The 21,222-nt window shown below is 38.7% G+C and overlaps 1 protein-coding gene across 1 annotated transcript in view; it reads left to right on the top strand.

Moving 5' to 3' along the window:
* LOC141107789 (fibrillin-2-like) overlaps positions 1-21,222 on the top strand; it is a 223,829-nt gene that overhangs the window by 181,804 nt on the left and 20,803 nt on the right. The window contains exons 26-49 of the mRNA XM_073598767.1: positions 123-251; positions 784-909; positions 1,036-1,161; positions 5,050-5,172; positions 7,113-7,238; positions 7,387-7,512; positions 9,372-9,494; positions 10,857-10,979; positions 11,230-11,355; positions 11,562-11,684; positions 12,470-12,592; positions 12,685-12,846; positions 12,983-13,051; positions 13,913-14,038; positions 14,231-14,356; positions 16,650-16,799; positions 17,560-17,631; positions 17,721-17,846; positions 18,018-18,143; positions 19,531-19,656; positions 19,750-19,866; positions 19,987-20,115; positions 20,304-20,423; positions 20,676-20,801. Of these exons, the coding sequence (XP_073454868.1) occupies positions 123-251; positions 784-909; positions 1,036-1,161; positions 5,050-5,172; positions 7,113-7,238; positions 7,387-7,512; positions 9,372-9,494; positions 10,857-10,979; positions 11,230-11,355; positions 11,562-11,684; positions 12,470-12,592; positions 12,685-12,846; positions 12,983-13,051; positions 13,913-14,038; positions 14,231-14,356; positions 16,650-16,799; positions 17,560-17,631; positions 17,721-17,846; positions 18,018-18,143; positions 19,531-19,656; positions 19,750-19,866; positions 19,987-20,115; positions 20,304-20,423; positions 20,676-20,801 (2,949 nt within the window). The remainder of the gene's footprint in view (positions 1-122; positions 252-783; positions 910-1,035; positions 1,162-5,049; positions 5,173-7,112; positions 7,239-7,386; positions 7,513-9,371; positions 9,495-10,856; positions 10,980-11,229; positions 11,356-11,561; positions 11,685-12,469; positions 12,593-12,684; positions 12,847-12,982; positions 13,052-13,912; positions 14,039-14,230; positions 14,357-16,649; positions 16,800-17,559; positions 17,632-17,720; positions 17,847-18,017; positions 18,144-19,530; positions 19,657-19,749; positions 19,867-19,986; positions 20,116-20,303; positions 20,424-20,675; positions 20,802-21,222) is intronic.

Below are 21,222 nucleotides of genomic sequence, written 5' to 3'. Positions count from 1 at the left end.
AAAAAACCACAATGTGTACAAAATAATTAGCAAAATCATTAACATTCTATAGGGTTTAATATGGTTAAGTTACATAATTAAGGGCAGCTGATGTAATTGCATTATTCCTCCATTTATTACAGACATAGATGAATGCCGAATTTCTCCTGACCTATGTGGACATGGAACATGTGTGAACACACCTGGGAGCTTTGAATGCGAATGCTTTGAGGGTTATGAGAGTGGTTTCATGATGATGAAAAATTGCATGGGTGAGTATTAATTTATTGCTTTGTCTTTCTGAGCATCTCAACCTAAATATGACCCATCAATTTTCTTTCAAGTTATTTTTTTTTTTTTTTGAGCATGTGTCTAGAGAGCGATCCTTTAGCCAAAATAATCAATAAATAGGATAAGATGAGAATAACTGGCCTTTTTTTTTTTAAATGTTTGAAACGTGTTGGATACCCCTTGGCTGAACAAATCCTGCAGTCAGAGTTACATGATTGTGTGGTTTTGAAAACCAGTGACTGGGAATACCACTATGTTTAATGGACATCAAAGGATTTGTAACTGTGTAAAGCCGTCCATGTACATTGCTTTTAAGATCTTTGTATGTTTTGTACTACACTTTAATATTTTTTTTATCTAAAGAAGTTTCTTGAATCTTTTTAAATAATAAGAATTAAAAAAATATATATTTTAACTTCTAATTCAGTTATATGGTTGCCTTTAAAATCCCACCCCAGAGGTATAAACTTGTGTATTGCTACAATTTCTATTCATTTTTCTGTTCTTTTTTAGACATTGATGAGTGTGAGAGAGACCCGCTACTGTGCAGAGGAGGATCATGTATTAACACTGAAGGCAGCTTTGAATGTATATGTCCACATGGTCATGAGCTAACTGCAGAAGGCAACGCCTGTGTGGGTATGACAAGTTTGCTTTTATCATTTCATCATTGCAGTTTTCCCTGAGAAAAGGCAAGACTGATTGTGTCAAAGAACAAAACCACATGTATACTAATATATGATATTTAAAATCCCTTTTCCCCAGATATAAATGAGTGTTCCTTGAGTGATAACCTGTGTAAAAATGGACGATGTGTGAACATGATTGGAACATACCAGTGTTCTTGCGATTCTGGTTTCCAGTCAACACCTGACCGGCAGGGTTGTATGGGTGAGTAACTTAATAATGCCAAAGTGTCTTTATAAAACATGTACATTATAATGAAAAAAAAATACTTTATTCTTGTTACAGTCAGTTTATTTTCCACTTTTAGAAGAATATAGAATTTTTTATGAGGAAAGGGAACTACCTCTTTTCAGAGTTGAGAAGAGGGACAGAACACACATTGTTTAACATATAAACAGTGTTCTCCTGTTGTTCCTGATATTGTATATGGTAATTTACCGTTCATTCTATGCAGTCTATATCACAAGTCTTTTAGGCTCCTTTCACACTGAGGCGCTTTGCAGGCGCTAAAGTGCTAAAAATAGCACCTGCAAAGCACCCTGAAAGAGCCGCTCAATGCAATCCAATGTGAAAGCCCCGAGGGCTTTCACACTGGAGCGGTGCGCTTGCAGGGCGGTCTAAAAAAGTCCTGCAAGCCGCATCTTTGGAGTGCTGTAGGAGCGGTGTATTTACCGCTCCTAAAGCGCCCCTTCCCATTGAAAACAATGGGAGAGCACTCCAAACCCGCCCGCAAAGCGCTGCTGTAGCAGCGCTTTGCGGGTGGTTTTAACCCTTTTTCGGCTGCTAGTGGGGGGCTAAAACTGCCCCGCTAGCGCCACTAAAACGACGGTAAATCGGCACTATATTTAGCGCCGCTGTACTGCCAGCGCCCACACGCCTCAGTGTGAAAGTAGCCTAACAATTGTCTATAACATTTTCTGTACATAAGTGGCAAGTTACTTCTGATAATTCCGCAGTTGATTCAAAGAAGTAGTGGTCTAGCACTATGTTTTTCTTCTTACCTCTCAAAAACCTTAAAGGGTGTTTAGTACAGTTGCTTTGCAAGTACTCCACAGTAAAAGCCATTGTTTCATATCTTGCACAGAAAAGATCTAGTAAACTAGAAACATCTGTATGCAAGTTTCAGCTCTGTATTTGGCAGTATGCAATATACAGTCTTGAAGGAAGGGGTGAGGATGCTAGGACTCTCGGGCCATGAAGGAACCTGGGCTGGGGCCAGATGGTGTCTTTAATTCAAAATATGATGAGAATGAGAGTATTGAATCTAAACAACAGTCACAGGCCCAGGCTACTATGTTGTGTTTCTGCATCATGATTAGATGCAGTAGTCCAGTAGTCCCGTGAGATCCAGTTGGCTTATGCAGTTGCATTAGGCTGTATGTGCACAATAGCAGCAGTACACTGCATCTCAACAGCAACAATTGGATAGTGGCATACGCTTGGTTACAGTACCAGCAGCCTACCAGCTAACACTAAAAGCTAATAAAAGCATTTTTCCAGCAGAGCAGCACTGTGACAGACTGTGTGTGGCAGTCACAACATTGGGCAATTATTTGTATTTTATTAAAGTCTTGAAGCAATTCTGAAGTGGCCAAAAATGTTTGCCTACCCACAGAGGCTATGCTGCCCCAGAGTGCTCCTGGTAATGTATCCATAATTGTGCATGACTCAAAAATCTCCACCTTCACAGATGGCAGATGTCATAATGCCTGCCTGTTGAAGAACAAAGTTGCTGGGGTGTCTGTTCCTTTAAATCAGCCTCTCCCAAACTTTTTTACCACCTGAGAAACCCTTGAAAAGATTTTCACATCTCAGGAAACCCTTGCTAGGATTAGTCTATTGAGGGGTCCTTAAGAAAATGCCTTTTACATTGGTTAGTGTGGAGAATGCCCCTCCTTACAGTGGTGGTTAGAATGCCACCCTTACAGACAGCTGTAAAGATCATTGTGGCCATGCTACTGGCAAGCGGTGATGGACCTGGATCAATGAAGGCAAAATTAGATAGGGGGTTAGTTATTCACAGTTTATGGAACCCCAAGCAACCTCTGGAGAAACCCTTGGATTCCAGAGAACCATGGTTAAGAATTGCTGCTTTAAATAGTTATGTTAGACATGAAAGTGAATATTCTGTGAATATTACTCTCTAGCTATTATGGTTTAAACCTGGTGTCATTCATTACTTATGCCTGGAATTAATTGGATACATAAGCGCTGTATAATAATAATTATTTATTTAATAATTCTAATATATGGAGTATCCTAATATATATTTTATGGGTGATTATAAGTACACATTGTCCGGGCCACCTGCTGAGGTCTGCTTTGCAAGACATGCTTACATCTTACCTGAAGTGGGATATTATATAGCAAAAATGATATATTTTTTTAATGCATGTTAGAAGTAAAAGTGTAACTAAAGGCAAAATATTTTTTGTTTTGTTTTGGACAGGGTGGAGAGAGATTTGAACACCTGTCATTTTTTGCTGTTTGTGGCCCTGTTAGGGAGATTCACCCTCTCTATTTATCCTATTTGCCATTATCATTGAAAGTGAAAATAAAATAAAATCCAAAATTTTGGGTTGACATCAGAGCACTAATAGAGGAGAATTCTTCCAATGGGAACACTCGTTCTGGTGACCCTGGTGACACACTGGGATTCCCCCACTTTGGAGGCATCTGCTCTCACTTCCTGTTTTGGGTTATAGCCCTCCCTTAGGCTGGCCATACATGGAGTGAATTTCTTTCCTACAACCTCAGGTTGCAGGAAAGAGATTAGCTCCATTCCCCCCATCAACACAGACAGTGTTTATGCAGGAATCACTCCTGCCAGGTCATTGTCTTTTCAAGGGGGGGTTTGGGGGGGGCGGGGGAGAGCGGAGGAAGCCGCCCCCTCCGGGAGAAGACAGTGATTATTGCTAGTGGCTATAGTAGTCACTGGCGGCAAGCTAGTTGTACCCAAGTTGATATATTGATCAACTTGGTACATTCAGCCTGGCTATACACGGTTCGAATCACGGCCGGTTCCTGCTGACCTGGCGGAGATTCTAATCGTGTATGGCCTGCCTTACTCTCATCTAAAATACATTTAGTTACACTTACATTCATTATCTGGAATGTTACTCTGTATGTAATTTATGTAAACCTGTTTAATTTTCTACTGAGGCCTCTTTTTTGAACAACACTGTGTGTGGCTTTATGCATTTTAAGACTTGAATAAGAAAAATTAAGAATTTGATTTCCTTATTCCTTTTTTCTTTTTGCTTTGTTTTGCATTGGTTCCCTAGAGATCTATTTTTCTTACTGATTGTGAATATTACTTTCTAATTAATCCCTATGCGAGACATAATCTTTCTGGTACTTGTATAAAAAATGCACATTAAGCCCAGGTTCACATTGAGCTGCGGGAATGAAGCCGTGCGAGTTCAGCTGAATCATCAGTCCCGATTTAGGCCGCAATTTCACAGACATCTGTGCAGGTTTCTGCACAGATGTCAATGGAAATCGCACCCCGAAATCGCAAAAAGTAGTACAGAAACTACTTTTTGAAATCGGTGCGGCACCCCAAATGCAGCGTTGCACCGATTAGGACAGTGCCATTGCTGGCAATTGCTGCCAATTTGACATGTCAAATCGCACCAATGTGAACCAGGGCTCAATCATGTTTTCTAAATAGTGACTTTACGGTAACCCTCTTTGTAATATTTTTTTTATTCGGGGATTCTTCTTTTTCTTCTTTTTTTTAGAATTATAATACTTCTTATTAGTTTTATTGTTTTTTTATTCAGGAATTTTTTATTACTATCTTTTAGGAATTTTGATTCGGGAGGGGGAAATGGAAAAAGGCCCAAAGTGTTATCACTACTTAAAGTCTTGTTTTTTTTCATTAAGTACTATTTTTTTTAGAAAGAGTTTCCAGGAATTTTGTGCAGGAATTAAAAGTTTATTCTTAAGGAAAGCTATCTCTTTTGTCATAGTTATATTGAGATTTGATTACACTCAGGTTCAGGTACCAAATAATTAAGCAGCTAAATAGATGATGTTATTTGCAGCACATATTTGTGTACTAAAACAAGTTTACCTCTTCTATTTCAGACATCGATGAGTGTTCGATCATGAATGGAGGATGTGACACTCAATGTACCAATTCAGAGGGCAGCTATGAGTGCAGCTGTAGTGAGGGATATGCACTGATGCCAGACACGAGATCCTGTGCAGGTAAAACATTGCACATTTATATTCCTTTATTCTTCTGTTCTTTTCCAATGTTATCTTTTTCTTTGCTTTTTCTATAAAATCTTTATTTTACAAAAAATAATATTTAATATAGGTTGTACCTATGATACTGGTGTCACAGAGCATTAATGGTTTTCTAAAGAGAGAACACAGTTGAGACTGTTTGCTTTTAGTCTGCTCTCTTTAAAGCCTAATACACACTAGTATTTTTTTTTCATTCAACCCATCAGGGCTGAACAAAAAAAAACCTGACAGCTCAGGAGGAGCCGCTGTACTAACTATGCAAAGTCAATATAGCGATCTCCCATGCTGTGCTATTGTGTTCTGACAGGGGGCCAGAACACTCCAGTCAGCGCTGATTGGAAACCAGTACACACAAGCTGAATGTCAGCCAGTTTCGATTGAACCAGCCGATGCCGCCCGGCATTCGGCCCATGTGTACTAGCCTTAAAGTGGTAATAAACTCTGTTCTACCACTTGTACCTACAGGTAAGCCTATAATAAGGCGGTACCTGTAGGTACTGTGAATATCTCCTAATCTTGCACTATTTAGGAGATATTCAGAGTGAATACAGCGTGCGCTCTTAAGGTCCGGGATACAGTGCTGGACCTTTAGAGCCGGTGCCGTAAATTGCTTCATGTAGCCGGAGGCCACAAACCCAGATGGAAGTCCTCTCAGCAGTGACAGCGCAGCAAGGTAGGGCTTCGTTTTGAGGTAAGTCTTCCATCATGTGCTACCCTGTTTCCCCGAAAATAAGACCTAGCGTGATTGTCGGTGATGGCTGCAATATAAGATCTACCCCCCAAAAAAGCCCTAGTTAAAGTCCTTGTAGGTCTTCTTTTCAGGGTAGGGCTTATTTTCGGGGAAACAGGGTAGGGCTTATTTGGGTTGTAGGGCTTATATTGCAGCCATCACCGACAACCACGCTAGGTCTTATTTTCGGGGAAACAGGGTAGTATGAGATGCATACTATCACATTATGACCTTGCCTTGCAGGGGATTTTTTTTTTTTTCCTCAACTGCGGTTTACTACCGTTTTAAGTCTTTACAGAGGTATACAGAGCAGAGAAAGAGAAGAAGTCACTACTTTGACTAATTCCGCTGCTTTTGTAATTCAAGCCATAGAACAATGTGAAAAAAGTTTTTAAGCAAAATTAACATATATGTGATAAATATATGAAAGGGAATCTGGAGCTCTATCAGCTGACAGGAAACAAGAAAATAATAAATAAACATATAAATAGGTATGTAATAGTAGCACTCAATATTTTATATTTGCTATGGGTAAAAAATGAATAACATATTTAAAAAGCTTTGTTTTTTTTTTACTTTTCCATAAAGAAGATAATTTTACAATTCCTTTTACTGTGTTCAAGTGAAAGGACTACTTTTTCATATACTGTAGTTCAGTGGTTTTCAGCAGCTGGTTCCTACAACCTCTACAGATTTTTCAATTGACTTCTACCATAAACCACAGAAACTATTTTCTCATAGCGATAAGCAGGGATTAAAAACCCTTACTGTCAGTATATTACTGTAATTCAGACATACAAACTAGAAACATTCTTAAAGCTGAATGATCCTTATAGCAATGCTTGCTACCATCAAGACTGCACTTAGCGGTGGGACATCTGAAATGTTTCTGTAAATAATTTTGTATTAAGATACTTGTATTTTTTTATATATTTTTGTATATTCTGACAAGTAGTTGTTGAACACATTTTTTTAAGTCAATAATACAGTAACTTATAATTTACCAAACTTATCTGCAAACTATTGGACTGATTTGAATTCTTACGGAAAACTTATTTGCTGCCTATCATAACTGCTGTATATAAATGTCCTTATATTTCTTTGATGCTCTATCTTTGTTAGGAACTTTGTTTTAATCAGTGTGCTTTTATGCATTTTTTGTTTTTAGATATTGATGAATGTGAGGACAACCCAGATATCTGTGATGGAGGGCAGTGTACCAATATCCCTGGAGAGTATCGCTGCTTGTGCTTTGATGGCTTCATGGCTTCTCTAGACATGAAGACGTGTATAGGTAAGAACATATTCACATTTGTCTACAGCGGCTTATTGCTTTCTGCCTCTGTATGGTTTAATGGCTCTGTAGAATAGCTGAGGGGAAGCTTTATTTGTTTGTAGATCTTAGTATCAATCAACCTTACCCTTTTTTGTCTTCTCTATAGATGTTAATGAGTGTGACCTGAACCCCAACATCTGCCTGCATGGAGAGTGTGAGAACACTAAAGGTTCTTTTATCTGTCACTGTCAGTTGGGTTACTTTGTGAAGAAGGGAACCACGGGATGCACAGGTAAAAGGCAATTCTGCATCTGTATTTTTTAAAAATTCAAAATGTGTATGCATATTTTATGTATACAAGCTTGATATGTGTAAAAAGGCTTTTATGTTCAGTTTGTCATTTTAATTTATTTGAACATCATAACTTTCCTAGCAAATTTAGATATAAAGGCTCTTTTAAAGAGACCCTGTCAAACAGACCATGCATTTCAACAACAATCTTCCCATAAAAGGATATGTGCATGTAATGTATTTTAAGCATGTTATTTACCTGTTAAGGTCTCCATTGTGTAGACCTCCAAAAGTCATGTCGCAGACTCAGAGTTGTAAAGGGAGGTGTGGGGGGGGTGCGCTCGGGCAATTACATACAGTAATTACACTCCCAGAAGAAGAGAGGGCTATGGCATGCCAGGAGGGAGGGGACTATGTTGGGGAACTGACATTTAAAGTAGAACTATAGGCAAAACTTGTTTTCATAATTTTTGGTAAGGGAGAGATTTCTTGTTTTACTTGCTGCAAGTAAGCATTTAAAATACCTGTAGGGTAGTAACAATTGTTGTACTTAATGCTGAAGTTTAGGTATGGCAATTTTTAAATATTTACATTGTTTTAGCTTGGACTAATGTACTTGTGGACACCCTCTGAAAGTTGGAAATCACTGTAGTAGACACGGCTACTATAGTGACCACCACTAGCTTCCAAATCTCATACTAAGCGGCTTCTTTGCTACATACATTCAGTATGAGTATGAGAAAATACAAAGCATTCCTAAATGGCGAAATCCTGTGTTCGACAGGAGGTCACCATTCAGGAATGCTTTGTATTTTTCATTGAATGTAAAGTGTTCTCTGGTTGGACAAGGTGGAGGCGCAGAGAGGTGATGTCACAATCTTCACTTCGTCCAATCAGAGAAAACTTTGCATTCAGTGAGACAATTCAAAGTATTCTCTGAATGGTACCTGTGCCTAGCGGGTGATCTCCTGTGTTCGGTAAGTTTAGCAGCAACTGGGAATGGGACCTGGAAGCTAGCGGCAATCATTATAGTAGCGATGTCTATTATAGTGATTTCCAGCTTCCACGTTGATCCCACAGGTATGACACTTTGCACACTTACATTGGTCCAAGCTGAACTAATGCAACTATGTAAAAATTGTAGCCAAAGTATGATTATATTATATATTATTTCAAACAATATTAATAATTGTGTACCAATGCCTCTATGCCCTGGAATATGTGCATGAATTTGATTTTTTTTCTTATGTGGCAATTTTTAAACACACCATAGCTAAGTAGGGTTATTGAGTTAACCCGCTCCCCACCAAAAAAAAAAAGCTAAGGTCCTGTGAACTTCCTTTGCTTTTCTCTAAAAAAAAAAAAAAAATAATAATAATTTTAGCCAACAGGTAGTAGTAAGCAAAACATATGCACACACATAATTAGCTTTTTGTTTTGTATATTAACTTCTCCCCTATTATAAATCATGTAATAAAGTAAGTTAATGTGGCAGCTGGTTATACTGAGTGACTTTAACAATTCTTGTTTTAATAATGTATCCTGCTTTTATTAAGACATTCCCAGTATAGGTTTTTGATGGGGCTTGGGTTGAAACCTACATATGGTTAAGGATGCCCCACATGACAGTGATCAGACATGACAGCTAGCTTTGCCCTGAAAAGGCAAAGTAACAGTCTTTTAAGCTACTTACTGTAAACATTACTGGGGAAAGTTGTGTTTAAGGGGGTGAAAGTAGGGAAACCTTGTATATTGCATGATGGGGAACTTTTATATATGAATTATCAAGAAGTTCAATACTAGATTTAAACTGGTAAAATATACAACTGCTTAAATGTTTTATGTTTATTTTTTCTTTAGATGTCGATGAATGTGAAATAGGAGCACACAACTGTGATGTACACGCATCTTGCGTCAATGTACCCGGAAGCTTTAAATGCAAATGTCGAACAGGTTGGGTTGGAGATGGCCTTAAATGTGTTGGTAGGTGAAATTTAAAATATGTTAATTATATGTTTTAAAATGCAAAACTTAACACAAAGCACATGTATATTTGAAACTGTATTGTTGAAGGGGTTTCACCTTGACCCATGTACGGTAGATTCACGCCAGCCTGGTCTGATGCGGTATTTTAAATGCATGTGCTTTAATGCACATTGTGGCACACATTAACAAGTATTGAATTCAGGCAGTCCATTTAAAGCTGCCTAATGCACCACAATAACCCCAAATTTGTGCATGCAACATTTTTGGCAGAGTTGCACTGGAATGACAGTGAGCTTAAAAAAGTTTAAAATGAATAGCACATCATGGCAGCAATGGGTGCTAACATGCATTGTTGTAACATATGTGTTACTGCACCACAATGTTGTGATCAGGCTGTTCATTCAAGAAAAGTAGATTACATGTGATATGCAAAGAAGCTAAATACAGCATGTTAGTGCAGATGACTCTGGTTAGCTACTCTGCAAAACATGCAGGTTTGGATTTTTAAACTTTTTTGTTCTATATTATGTATTGGGAAGGTATAAAGATTACAAATTACACCTGTTAACACTGCTGTAAACTAAGAAAGGTGTACGTTTATAACATTTGTTCATCACTATTTATTTTGCAGAAGTATCAGTATTTAGATTTAGGTTGTTTTACACTTTTCCATGTGTATGCTGCGTGCATAGTGATGCACATGTGTAGATGTGGGTGAGCCCTTAGGGTTTCCCTTTGTCTTTCACACTAAGCTGCAGCGCATAAATGTGATGTGAAGAATTAATGATAAGACAGGTTTAAAGATGTCTAATCATTACTAGCCTCCTCCCTTATTCCCAAGATTATAAAGCACCAGTGGTGTCTCCTCCCTGTTAATCCACAGCTAAATAAGCACCGAAACTGGTGGGGAATATTTATTTCAGAATTTAACTCTGCCTGCACATTTGACAGTCATCAAAGGTCTATTGCTGTTATAATAAAAATTTTTGGTCTGACTTACTTACATTTTGTAAGGTTTAAAAGAATATATGCTATTTTTTAACATAAATAAATCTTACTTATTATCCTTACATTTGTGGTCATTGAGAAGAATAACCCCTTACAGATAGCTAAAAAGATAGTGGGTGTCATTGGGAACTTATTTGAGAGGCAGTAATTGCTCATTGTTTAAGGAACCCCTAACAACATCTGGAGGAACCCTAGGGTTCTATGAAACCCTGGTTGAGAAACGTTGGCTTAGAGCATCACAGCTGGCTGTAAACAGTGAATAATAACGGATTAAAAGATACAAAATATATGTTTAAAGCTGGTAATACAAAAAAAATAAAACAAAATAACTATCAATTATGTGCTTTTTAGATCTTAATGAATGCACCACAGAGGACCATAACTGTAACATAAATGCCAACTGCGTGAACACTCCTGGCTCATACAGATGCACATGCAATGAAGGTTTCAATGGAGATGGCTTTACTTGCTCAGGTACATAAGACCTATTTGTGTATAATATTTAATTTGTCCATTTAGTATTGGTAAGTCACAGCTGTAAAATGAGGAACTGATTCCATACAGAATAGTGCTAATTAAGCACTTACTCCTTTAAAGACAATCCATATCGTTTTATATTATTTAAATCAAAGTAATTATTCTAATTGTAATAGCTTGCTCACTTGTACTCTAAATTCACTTTTTTCATGTCACCCTCTGATGATAATCATTCTGTCAATTGCAGATGTTGATGAGTGTGCGGACAATGTAAACCTGTGTGATAACGGTCACTGCCTAAATGCGCCCGGAGGGTACCGCTGTGAGTGTGAAATGGGATTTACTCCTACTGAGGACAGCAAGGCTTGTCAAGGTTTGTGGGACATTTAAATACCTAAATACTAACATTCCTATCAAAAGTAAAAGACATGAGACTGTCTGATAAACATTTTATTCTAGCATTGTTTATGAAAGTAAGCTTTGAAGTGGATAACAAGCTGATTTATTTATTTTGGTATATTTCATGTATTTATTTTGTATCAGTTTATTGATTTGGCTCTCTGCTAAATGTACTTTTAGATATTGATGAGTGCACGTTTCAGAACATTTGTGTCTTTGGGACATGCCAGAATCTGCCAGGAATGTTCCGATGTGTCTGTGATGATGGTTATGAGCTTGACAGAAGTGGAGGAAACTGTACAGGTAAGATATTGGTAATGGTAATATTTTATTATAACCCTCAATTAGAAAAAAAAGCAACACTGAAATTTGTTAGGTGTGCATTTAGTAAAACAATTAATTTGTCTGATATTAGCAGTATATAGTAAATATCGAACTGTGGTGTAAAAGGCCTTTGTCCATCAAATACAGCATGTCACAAAGTCTTGTAGTTTTGGTTCTAAAGAGGAAACAAATCCCTTATTCTTATCTTTTAAATTTCCTGTGCCAACTTAACGGGATATTCTCTGTTTGACAGTGCTGCGTGTCACAACGTGAACAGCTCAATAAATTTTCGAATATGAAGTCCAAGTGTTTTGGGTGTGTTTGGTGGGTGTTTTGGATAAATGGCAATTGTTCCTTTTGTGGCATATGTGTACAGGCTTGGGCAAAATGAACAATGCTTAAAAATAACACTGGCTTGAAAAGTGATTAGCATGTCCAGTTCAATCGTCATTATCTAGTAATTGCTTCCATTAGATCCTTGTTTGTTTTCTGTTAGTTGCTGTCATTAGGGAAAACAAACTTCAAGAACACCTTTTACAAAGTAAAACTGTGCCACCCATTATGGCTTTGCTTAGTCAGTGGTTGGGTAGATGTTAAAAGTAATTTTCCACTAAAAACATTTATAAATAATACACCAAAAGTTCTATAAAACCATAAAAGTGTTTGAAATTAAAATCATTAGTAAGGAAAGATGGACGTGGAGCAGCTGCTAGAGTATTAAAAAGCACACTTTACAATTTATAACCTATGTTTCTAATTTCTAGATGTTAATGAATGTGCTGACCCAGTGAACTGTATCAATGGCTTGTGTGTGAACACTCCAGGAAGCTACTTGTGCAACTGCCCACAGGACTTTGAACTAAATCCCACTGGAGTTGGTTGTGTTGGTAAGTGAATGTTCTCTGTAATCAAAAACGTTTATCTGTTGTTGTATATACCTTTTAAATTACTGAATAATGTCCTTTCCCCCAATGCACAGATACTCGTGTTGGAAACTGCTATTTGGAAACACTGACAAGAGGAGATGCTAGCCTAGCTTGTAGTGCTGAGATTGGAGTTGGCGTTACTCGAGCATCCTGCTGTTGCTCCTTGGGACGTGCCTGGGGTAACCCTTGTGAAAGCTGCCCTCTTGCCAACTCTAGTAAGTTAAGGCTTATTTTAGGATATATATTTTAATATAGAGAGACCTATTTTTTTTATTTTAGTTCGCTATTTTGTTGTTTCTAAAGCATAAAATAAGGTAAAAAGCTAATATACTTATATTTATTGTGTTTCAGCTGAGTATAAAACACTCTGCCCAGGAGGAGAGGGATTCAGGCCAAATCCTATAACAGTTATTTTAGAAGGTAAGCCTACATTTTGTGTTCTGCCTGTTTCTTGTTGCTGCTGTAACATCTTTGCTCAAGTGTAGTGCTTCCCAATGAGTGAACTCCAGCCTTAAAATAGTGTTTAAGGCTTGTATGCAGCAAACTAAGCGTCCATACCAAGAAAAGAAATGGAGCTTCCTGGCAGACTCTGGAAGTGTAAACAGGTGCCGCACACAGCCACATTGTCATCACTCTCAACATCCCTTCTTTTCTTTGTGCATCCTGCTCATCAGTCCCCTCCTCCCTTAAGGATTTGGTCACACATGGGGGTTAATTTATTAAAACTGGAGAGTGCAAAATCTGGTGCAACTGTGCAAAGAAACCAATTTAGCTTCCAGTTAAAAGTTTAACTGAACAAACTGGTTAGAAGGTGGTTGGCTACCATGCATAGCTGCACTAGAGTTTGCACTCTCCAGTATAGTACCGATAAAAATTGTTTTTTTGCTGTATTTTTTAAAGGGTCAAGTATCTGCCCCACAAAAAGAGGGGGCACATATCTGCCACCCAAAACACATTCGTTTTGGCCAGTACAGTGGTTAATTGACCTTTATGTAGAGAAGTGTTGTAAATAAATACACTCCACAGTTAATACTAAATGGTTGCCCACAGACAAAAATCCAATATTTGGTCAGTGTTCACTGTGAACCTCCTTGTGTATTGCCAGCAAGACCATTTAGGTATCCGGAGAATACCCATTATTTTTCATTTGCACATACTGCCACAAATCTCTTTCCTTCAGTAGGATGTTACAGCAGGGGCTGACACATGTGCAATGGATCCCTTATTTTAGTGGATATCATTTTATTTTTAATCAATTTATGTATGATTTCATCCATCTAGATATTGATGAATGCCAGGAACTTCCGGGCCTGTGTCAGGGTGGCAACTGTGTAAACACTTTTGGAAGTTTCCAGTGCGAGTGTCCACTTGGCTACTACCTGAATGAGGAAACCCGCATCTGTGAAGGTATTAAACTTACTGCATGCATCTTAATAGCTAATTATAACTTGCTGATGAAATGCATTCTCATGTAGACAATCTTAAAAAAAAAAAAAAGTAACATGATGGAAGTAGTAAAATTTTGTTTTATATTATTTTTACTGCCTTTTGTACAGTCTTTATCCATTATTGCAACTGAAATATACAAACTTTTTCTAGACATTGATGAGTGCTCTGCTCACATTGGAATCTGTGGACCGGGTACTTGTTATAACACACTTGGGAACTATACCTGTGTTTGCCCTCCAGAGTATATGCAAGTCAACGGAGGAAACAATTGCATGGGTATGTGTTATTAATGATATCTGAGATCTATGCATTACATTTATCTGTTTAGCTTCTGTGTTGTTATTAGAAACCTTATTTGATGTTTTCACATTTGCCAAAGTATATCACATATGTAATAAGTTAAGTCAACATACTCCATAACAACATATAAACCCAAGCCTAACTCAACTATTTTGAACAATTCACAATTTATTATATATATTTTAAAATGCAATCATCACTGAACTTGGCAAGGTCACTTAAAGATTTATTAAATATACAAAGCATGAACTTGTGTATTTGCTAAAGGCAAACAAGCTAAATAACTTTATTAGTTGGGCACAAATACCTTGCTTAACAACATTTATTAGGCATTAAGTTCATTGCCAAGAATTTGTGAAGCATTAGCAGATGTTTAACCCTCATTTTTTGGAGATTTTTACTAAATTACTCAGCATATCTGTGAGTAGACTAAACATTTTTTTCGATACTGATGTCATCTACAGCCTCGTACACACGATCGGACTTTCCGTCAACAAAACCGTGGAATTTTGTTCGAAGGGTGTTGGCTCCAACTTGTCTTGCATACACACGGTCACACAAATGTTGGCCAACAATTACGAACGTAGTGACGTACAAGACGTACGTGATTTCTCCATTAAGAACGCTAGTTTTACAAGAACAAACGCTTCTGGCTCGTCCTTGATTCCGAGCATGCATGTTTGTACTTTGGACTTTTGTCCGACGGACTTATGTACACACGATCGGAAAGTCCGACAACACACATTTGTTGGCGGAAAATTTGAGAGCAGGCTAGCCAACATTTGTTGGCGGAAAGTCCGACAACAAATGTTCTATGAAGCATACACACAGTCGGACTTACCGCCAACAAGCTCACATCCAACATTTCCCATCGGAAAATGCTACTTAAAGAGGAACTGAATTCTGGAAGCTGATCCTAAAAAAGGCAGGCAGAGGACAAATGACTAGTCAGTAGTATTGCCTGTGGTTTACCTGCAGCTGATCTTTCTCCATTAATGACTAAAACCTGGTCCAACCCAGCGGGCTGAACGAAAAAAAAACATGAGCGCGCAGGAGGAGAACCTGTACTAACAATCCAATGTTAGTACAGCAATCTCCCCCGCTGAGCTATTGTGTTCTGACAGGGGGACAGCCCCCCGCCAGAACACACCGGTCAGGGCTGAGTGCAGTGATCGGATGCCGATCGGCAGACAATTTTCGGCCATGTCCTTTCAACAGAACCTGAACTTTCGGCTGGCTTCTGTCGGACCACTGCCGTACACACGGGCCATATGTCGATCGGTTTCCTTTGAATCGGCTGATACTGCCTGATATCTGGACCGTGTGTACGGCCCATTACTGTGCCTTGTCCTGGACTGACCATCTTTGCAGAAGCAGGGCTTTGCTTCCTTGTGTCAGAGAACAGTGAACAGTACAACACTGAAATCACCAAATATCAGTTAAAATCTGCTAGGATTAGCAGTCAGAGAGAGCAGTGCTTGAGATCCCATGTTGCAGATACACAACTGTGAGGTGGTAGGCACAGACATGCCTAGGTATCCTCACATACTAGGGAGTGCACTGCTTTTTTTTAAGGAAAGATTCCAGACAAAGGTAAATCTTTCAGGGCACTTTTTAGGCATAGCTAACCTTTCTAGATGTTCCCTATAGCATATCAAATATTCACTTTTTAAGTTAGGTTAAAATATACTATAACTATAAGACCCGTTTCACACTGTGACGCTTTACAGGTGCTATAGTGCTAAAAATAGCACCTGCAAAGCGCCTCTCTTGTCACTCCAATGTGAAAGTCTGAGTGCTTTCACACTGGAGTGGTGCGCTGGCAGGACGTCAAAAAAAATCCTGCTAGCAGGTTCTTTGAGGTGCTTTAGGAGCGGTATATATACCGCTCCTAAAGCGCCTCTGCCCATTGAAATCAATGGGCAGCGCCGCCGAATCGCCGGCAAAGCGTTGCTGCGCTTATAACCCTTTTTCGGCCGCTAGCAGGGGTTAAAAGCACCCCGCTAGCGAGTGAAAAAGCGCAGCTAAAACGCCGCTAAAAATAGCAACACTTTACCACCGACGCCCGGGTGGGAAAGTGCCCTAAGTAGACTGTAATATGTGCGGCCAACTTTATGTACTAACTTCTTATATGCTTGTAAAATAACAAGTGACCCATATTTCTTGGTTATATCTAAGAGATCAGTATATGATGTTGTAAAGTAGTGATATAAAAAAGCAAGAATGACAGTGCTATTAACCCACTGCTGATCTAACCCTTTCATCGCAGATATGAGGAAGAGCGTCTGTTATCGCAACTACAATGATACATGTGAGAATGAACTGTCTACAAACATGACAAAGAAAATGTGCTGCTGTTCCTACAACATTGGAAAAGCCTGGAATAAACCTTGTGAGCCATGTCCGGTGCCAGCCAGTGGTAAGTCCTATATCATCATTACACTTATCCTAAAGGTTCTTAAAAAAAATAATAGCAAATTAAATATTACATTTAACTTATAAGAAAATATAACCCAGAAGGTTATGGTGAAGAGGAACTAAAGGAAACAAAAAACCCTCCTATGAACCAGTGCATAGCATAGTAGAACCTTCTTAGAAGAGAAAGTATTTTCTCATCCAATCACATATCCTATATTGGATTAGTCCTCATGTCAGAATAGCAGTTGGAGCAATGCAAAGCATTCCTTTTCACCCTATTGGCTAAATGCACATCCAGAACCACAAATACATCTTAATATTATAGAGCTATTTATTTTTAACTGCATACAACTGTTTAAAATCTATTGGCCACCATCAGTGCAGTATATGGAAAATATAACTTGTGAAATCAAAGATCGAACATACTCATGGGCATTAGATGATCCAAAAGATTCTACCTGGATTGGAAGACTATTAATAAGTCCCTGGGAATCTTGGGACACCCCTACACAAAATATCATTGCCCATGCTAGATTTTTCTTGACAACTACTAGTATTTAGATGTAACAAATAAGCCTGGCGCTATGACTGTTTTCACAATGCACGTGTGTTCATGAATGAGCTGAAAAGATCTAGATTGTACCTCAGTACTACCTTGCATGCAGGATGAAACCTCAGTCTGATGCTTTTAAACTTTTTTTATGTGATACTGTTTTCTTGCACCTCCTCATATTCATCAACTTTGTATTTTTTCCATTTAGCTGATTACCAGGTTCTCTGTGGAAACCAAGCACCTGGTTTTATTATTGATATCCGAACTGGTAAACCTATGGGTAAGACAGTTGCATTTCTTGAAATGATGTTTCTGATAGTGATTTTGTGCTAGACTAGGAACTGATCTAGAAATATTTCTCATGTTCAGATATTGATGAGTGCAGTGAAATCCCAGCAATTTGCACCAATGGTGTCTGCATCAACCAGATTGGAAGCTTCCGCTGTGAATGTCCAATGGGATTCAGCTACAACAACATTCTTCTCATCTGTGAAGGTTTGTTAGGAACTTCTCAATTTTCTATTGGAAACTGTAAACTACTGTAGTATAATGCACAACATTATTCTGCATGCTAACGTCAATATCATAAGGCTTTGGAAAAAATGTTTTTATTGAGTGGAAATGTGCCAGATATGGTATTAATGAGTATTGTGCTTCTGTTTGCAGACATTGATGAGTGCAGCAGTGGAGAGAACCTGTGCCAGATGAATGCAGATTGCATTAACATCCCAGGCTCATACCGCTGTGAATGTTCAAGTGGATACAAGCTCTCACCTAGTGGAGCTTGTGTTGGTAAGTCTTAAACCCTTTACAACTTGATAAAAAAATAATGTTCTTTAGCAAGGAACATGCATTCCACATTAACAATTATGCTAGCAAAATTAGTGCGTGCTGGAAATTGCTTCCAGCATTGTTCTGGTTTCTTCTTGCCAGAGGCTGCCATTTTGCTGAAGCCCAGAGCCCGAGTAGCAGTAAATTGTTAGGCTGTCAGCAGATCTACCTATTTTCGGCACAGTGCCAAAAAATATATAGCGACTGCGCATGTGCAGAGCAGGGTGAGACCATGTATTACTGGATTTTAACCACTTCAATACCTGCCCATTGTCATATGACGTCCGCAGATGGGATCTCCCATCCTGGGCGCGTGTCATATGACATCCTCGGCTTCCCGACAGTATTGGGGGCGTGTGCGCGCCCGCCGCGGTAACCGAGGAGCCGATGCTCGTGCCTGGCGGCCGTGCTGTCCGCCGGGCACCCCTGACCGCTCATGACAGAGCAGGAACAGGGAGCTGTGTGTGTGTAAACACACAGATCCACGTCCTATCAGGAGAGAGGGGACAGATCGTGTGTTACTAGTATTCCTAGGAACACCGATCGGTCTACTCCCCTAGTTAGTCCCCTCCCCCTACAGTTAGAATCACTCCCTAGGTAACACATTTAACCCCTTGATCGCCCCCTCATGTTAACTCCTACCCTTCCAGTGACATTTATACAGTAATTAGTGCATATTTATAACACTGATCGCTGTATAAATGTCAATGGTCCCAAAATATTGTCAAAAGTGTCCGATCTGTCCACCGTAATGTCACAGTCATGATAAAAATCGCAGATCATCACCATTACTAGTAAAAAAAAAAATAATAATAAAAATGCCATAAATCTATCCCCTATTTTGTAGACGCTATAACTTTTGCGCAAACCAATCAATATACGCTTATTGCGATTTTTTTTGGGGATATTTATTATAGGAAAAAGTAAAAACTATTGTGTTTTTCTCAAACTTGTCGCTCTTTTTTTGTTTATACCGCAAAAAATAAAAAACGCAGAGGTGATCAAATACCACCAAAAGAAAGCTCTATTTGTGGGGAAAAAATGATAATAATGTAATTTGGGTACAGTGTTGCATGACCGTGCAATTGTCATTGAAAATGTTACAGCGCTGAAAACTGAAAGTTGGCCTGGGCAGGAAGGGGGTACAAATGCCCCGTATTGAAGTGGTTAAACAGCATAAACACTTATTTTCAAATGTTTTACATAGCTATACCAGCAAAAGGGGCCAGCTTGAAACGATCTAGCAGGACTTATATTAAAGTGGAACTTTAGTCAAGAATTTATCTTTGTGTGGTCACAGTGCCAGCTTGACAAACTAGGTCTTCATCATATGCTGTTCTTCATTTAGGCCGAAATGAATGTAATGAGATCCCAAATGTGTGCAGTCATGGAACATGTAAGGATACACCCGGAAGCTATATTTGCATCTGTCACAATGGATTTAAAGCAAGTGGCGACGAAACCATGTGTATGGGTGAGTAATCACAATAAAAACAATTTTTATGCAGTTTAGCAATTGTTTCTTAAAAAGAGGCAGACAATTTAAAGCTTTGTGATTTTATTGTAGATATTGATGAGTGTGATCGCCAGCCTTGTGGCAATGGTACTTGCAAGAACACTGTGGGCTCTTATAACTGCCTCTGCTTCCCCGGCTTCGAACTGACTCACAACAATGACTGCATGGGTATGTTTTCAGTGTTTGCTCTGCTCCTGTGCTCTTTGGAACTTACCTATTTCTTAAATCTTACAAGTAGGAGACTGCTTTGAAATGATTGTGCTCATTTCTTATTGACTCATCACACAGACATAGATGAATGCTCTTCCCTTGTGGGACAAGTATGCAGAAATGGACAGTGCATCAACAACATTGGCTCCTTCCAGTGTCTGTGTCAAGAAGGCTATGAAATCACCCCAGATGGGAAAAATTGTATTGGTAAGTACTATCATTCATATATGTATCTATTTACAAACTTTACACATTGTAATGATCCAATCAGAAACATTAATAAAAGTAAGGATTACCCAGGTACTATAGTCATGCTAATAATACATCCCAGAAATTGTATGGTTTGAAAGATTTTGAAGCAGTGTTTGAGCATTTTTTGTTTTCATTTTTTTCAGATATTAACGAGTGTGTTAGTTTACCTGGGACCTGCGCTCCAGGCACATGTCAAAATCTGGAAGGATCCTTCCGCTGTATCTGCCCTCCAGGTTATGCGGTACAGAATGACAACTGCATTGGTGAGCAATGGTACTAATGTACTGTATATCTGTGTGGTGCATAGGGTGGAGAAGGGTCTGAAGTGGAATCACTAATGCCATTAGACGCATAAGGCTAAATATTATCCTGTAGCTAGTTACTGAGTCAGATTAAAGCAGTTTTATGTCTACAGCCCCAACACTGTAAAGATGTCCACTCATTCTAAGAAATTTGCCTTGAGGAACATTATTTTCTTTCAGATACTGATAAAAATGATTATTTCTTCTTTTCAGATATTGATGAATGTGATGAGGAACCCAACATCTGTCTCTTTGGAACCTGTAGTAACACCCCTGGCAGCTTCCAGTGCATTTGTCCTCCAGGATTTATCTTGTCTGATAATGGGCGTCGTTGCTTTGGTGAGAACAGATGATTAAAAACCATAATCATACATACCCACAGGAGTATATTTCTTAACCAATGACATAACTTGCAATATATGATTTACTAAAACTTGAGCAGCTGAGTGGTAGCCAGTTAGCTTCTAACTTTAGCCTTTTCAATAAATCTTTCAGAAAAAAAAAGTGATCAGCTGATCGCTGGTGCCATGCAGGTCTCCTGCAGATCTGTCAGTATATTGCCGCGTACAAACAATCGGACATTCCAACAACAAAATCCATGGATTTTTTCCGAAGGATGTTGGCTCAAACTTGTCTTGCATACGCACGGTCGCACAAATGTTGTCGAAAATTCCGAACGTCAAGAACGCGGTACAACACGGACGACGAGCCGAGAAAAATGAAGTTCAATAGCCAGTGCGGCTCTTCTGCTTGATTCCGA

Source organism: Aquarana catesbeiana, linkage group LG01, assembly GCF_042186555.1.
Source record: "Aquarana catesbeiana isolate 2022-GZ linkage group LG01, ASM4218655v1, whole genome shotgun sequence".
Classification (NCBI taxonomy): domain Eukaryota; kingdom Metazoa; phylum Chordata; class Amphibia; order Anura; family Ranidae; genus Aquarana; species Aquarana catesbeiana.
Note: the sequence above shows the minus strand (reverse complement) of the source record. Positions and strands in the feature narration are given on the sequence as shown.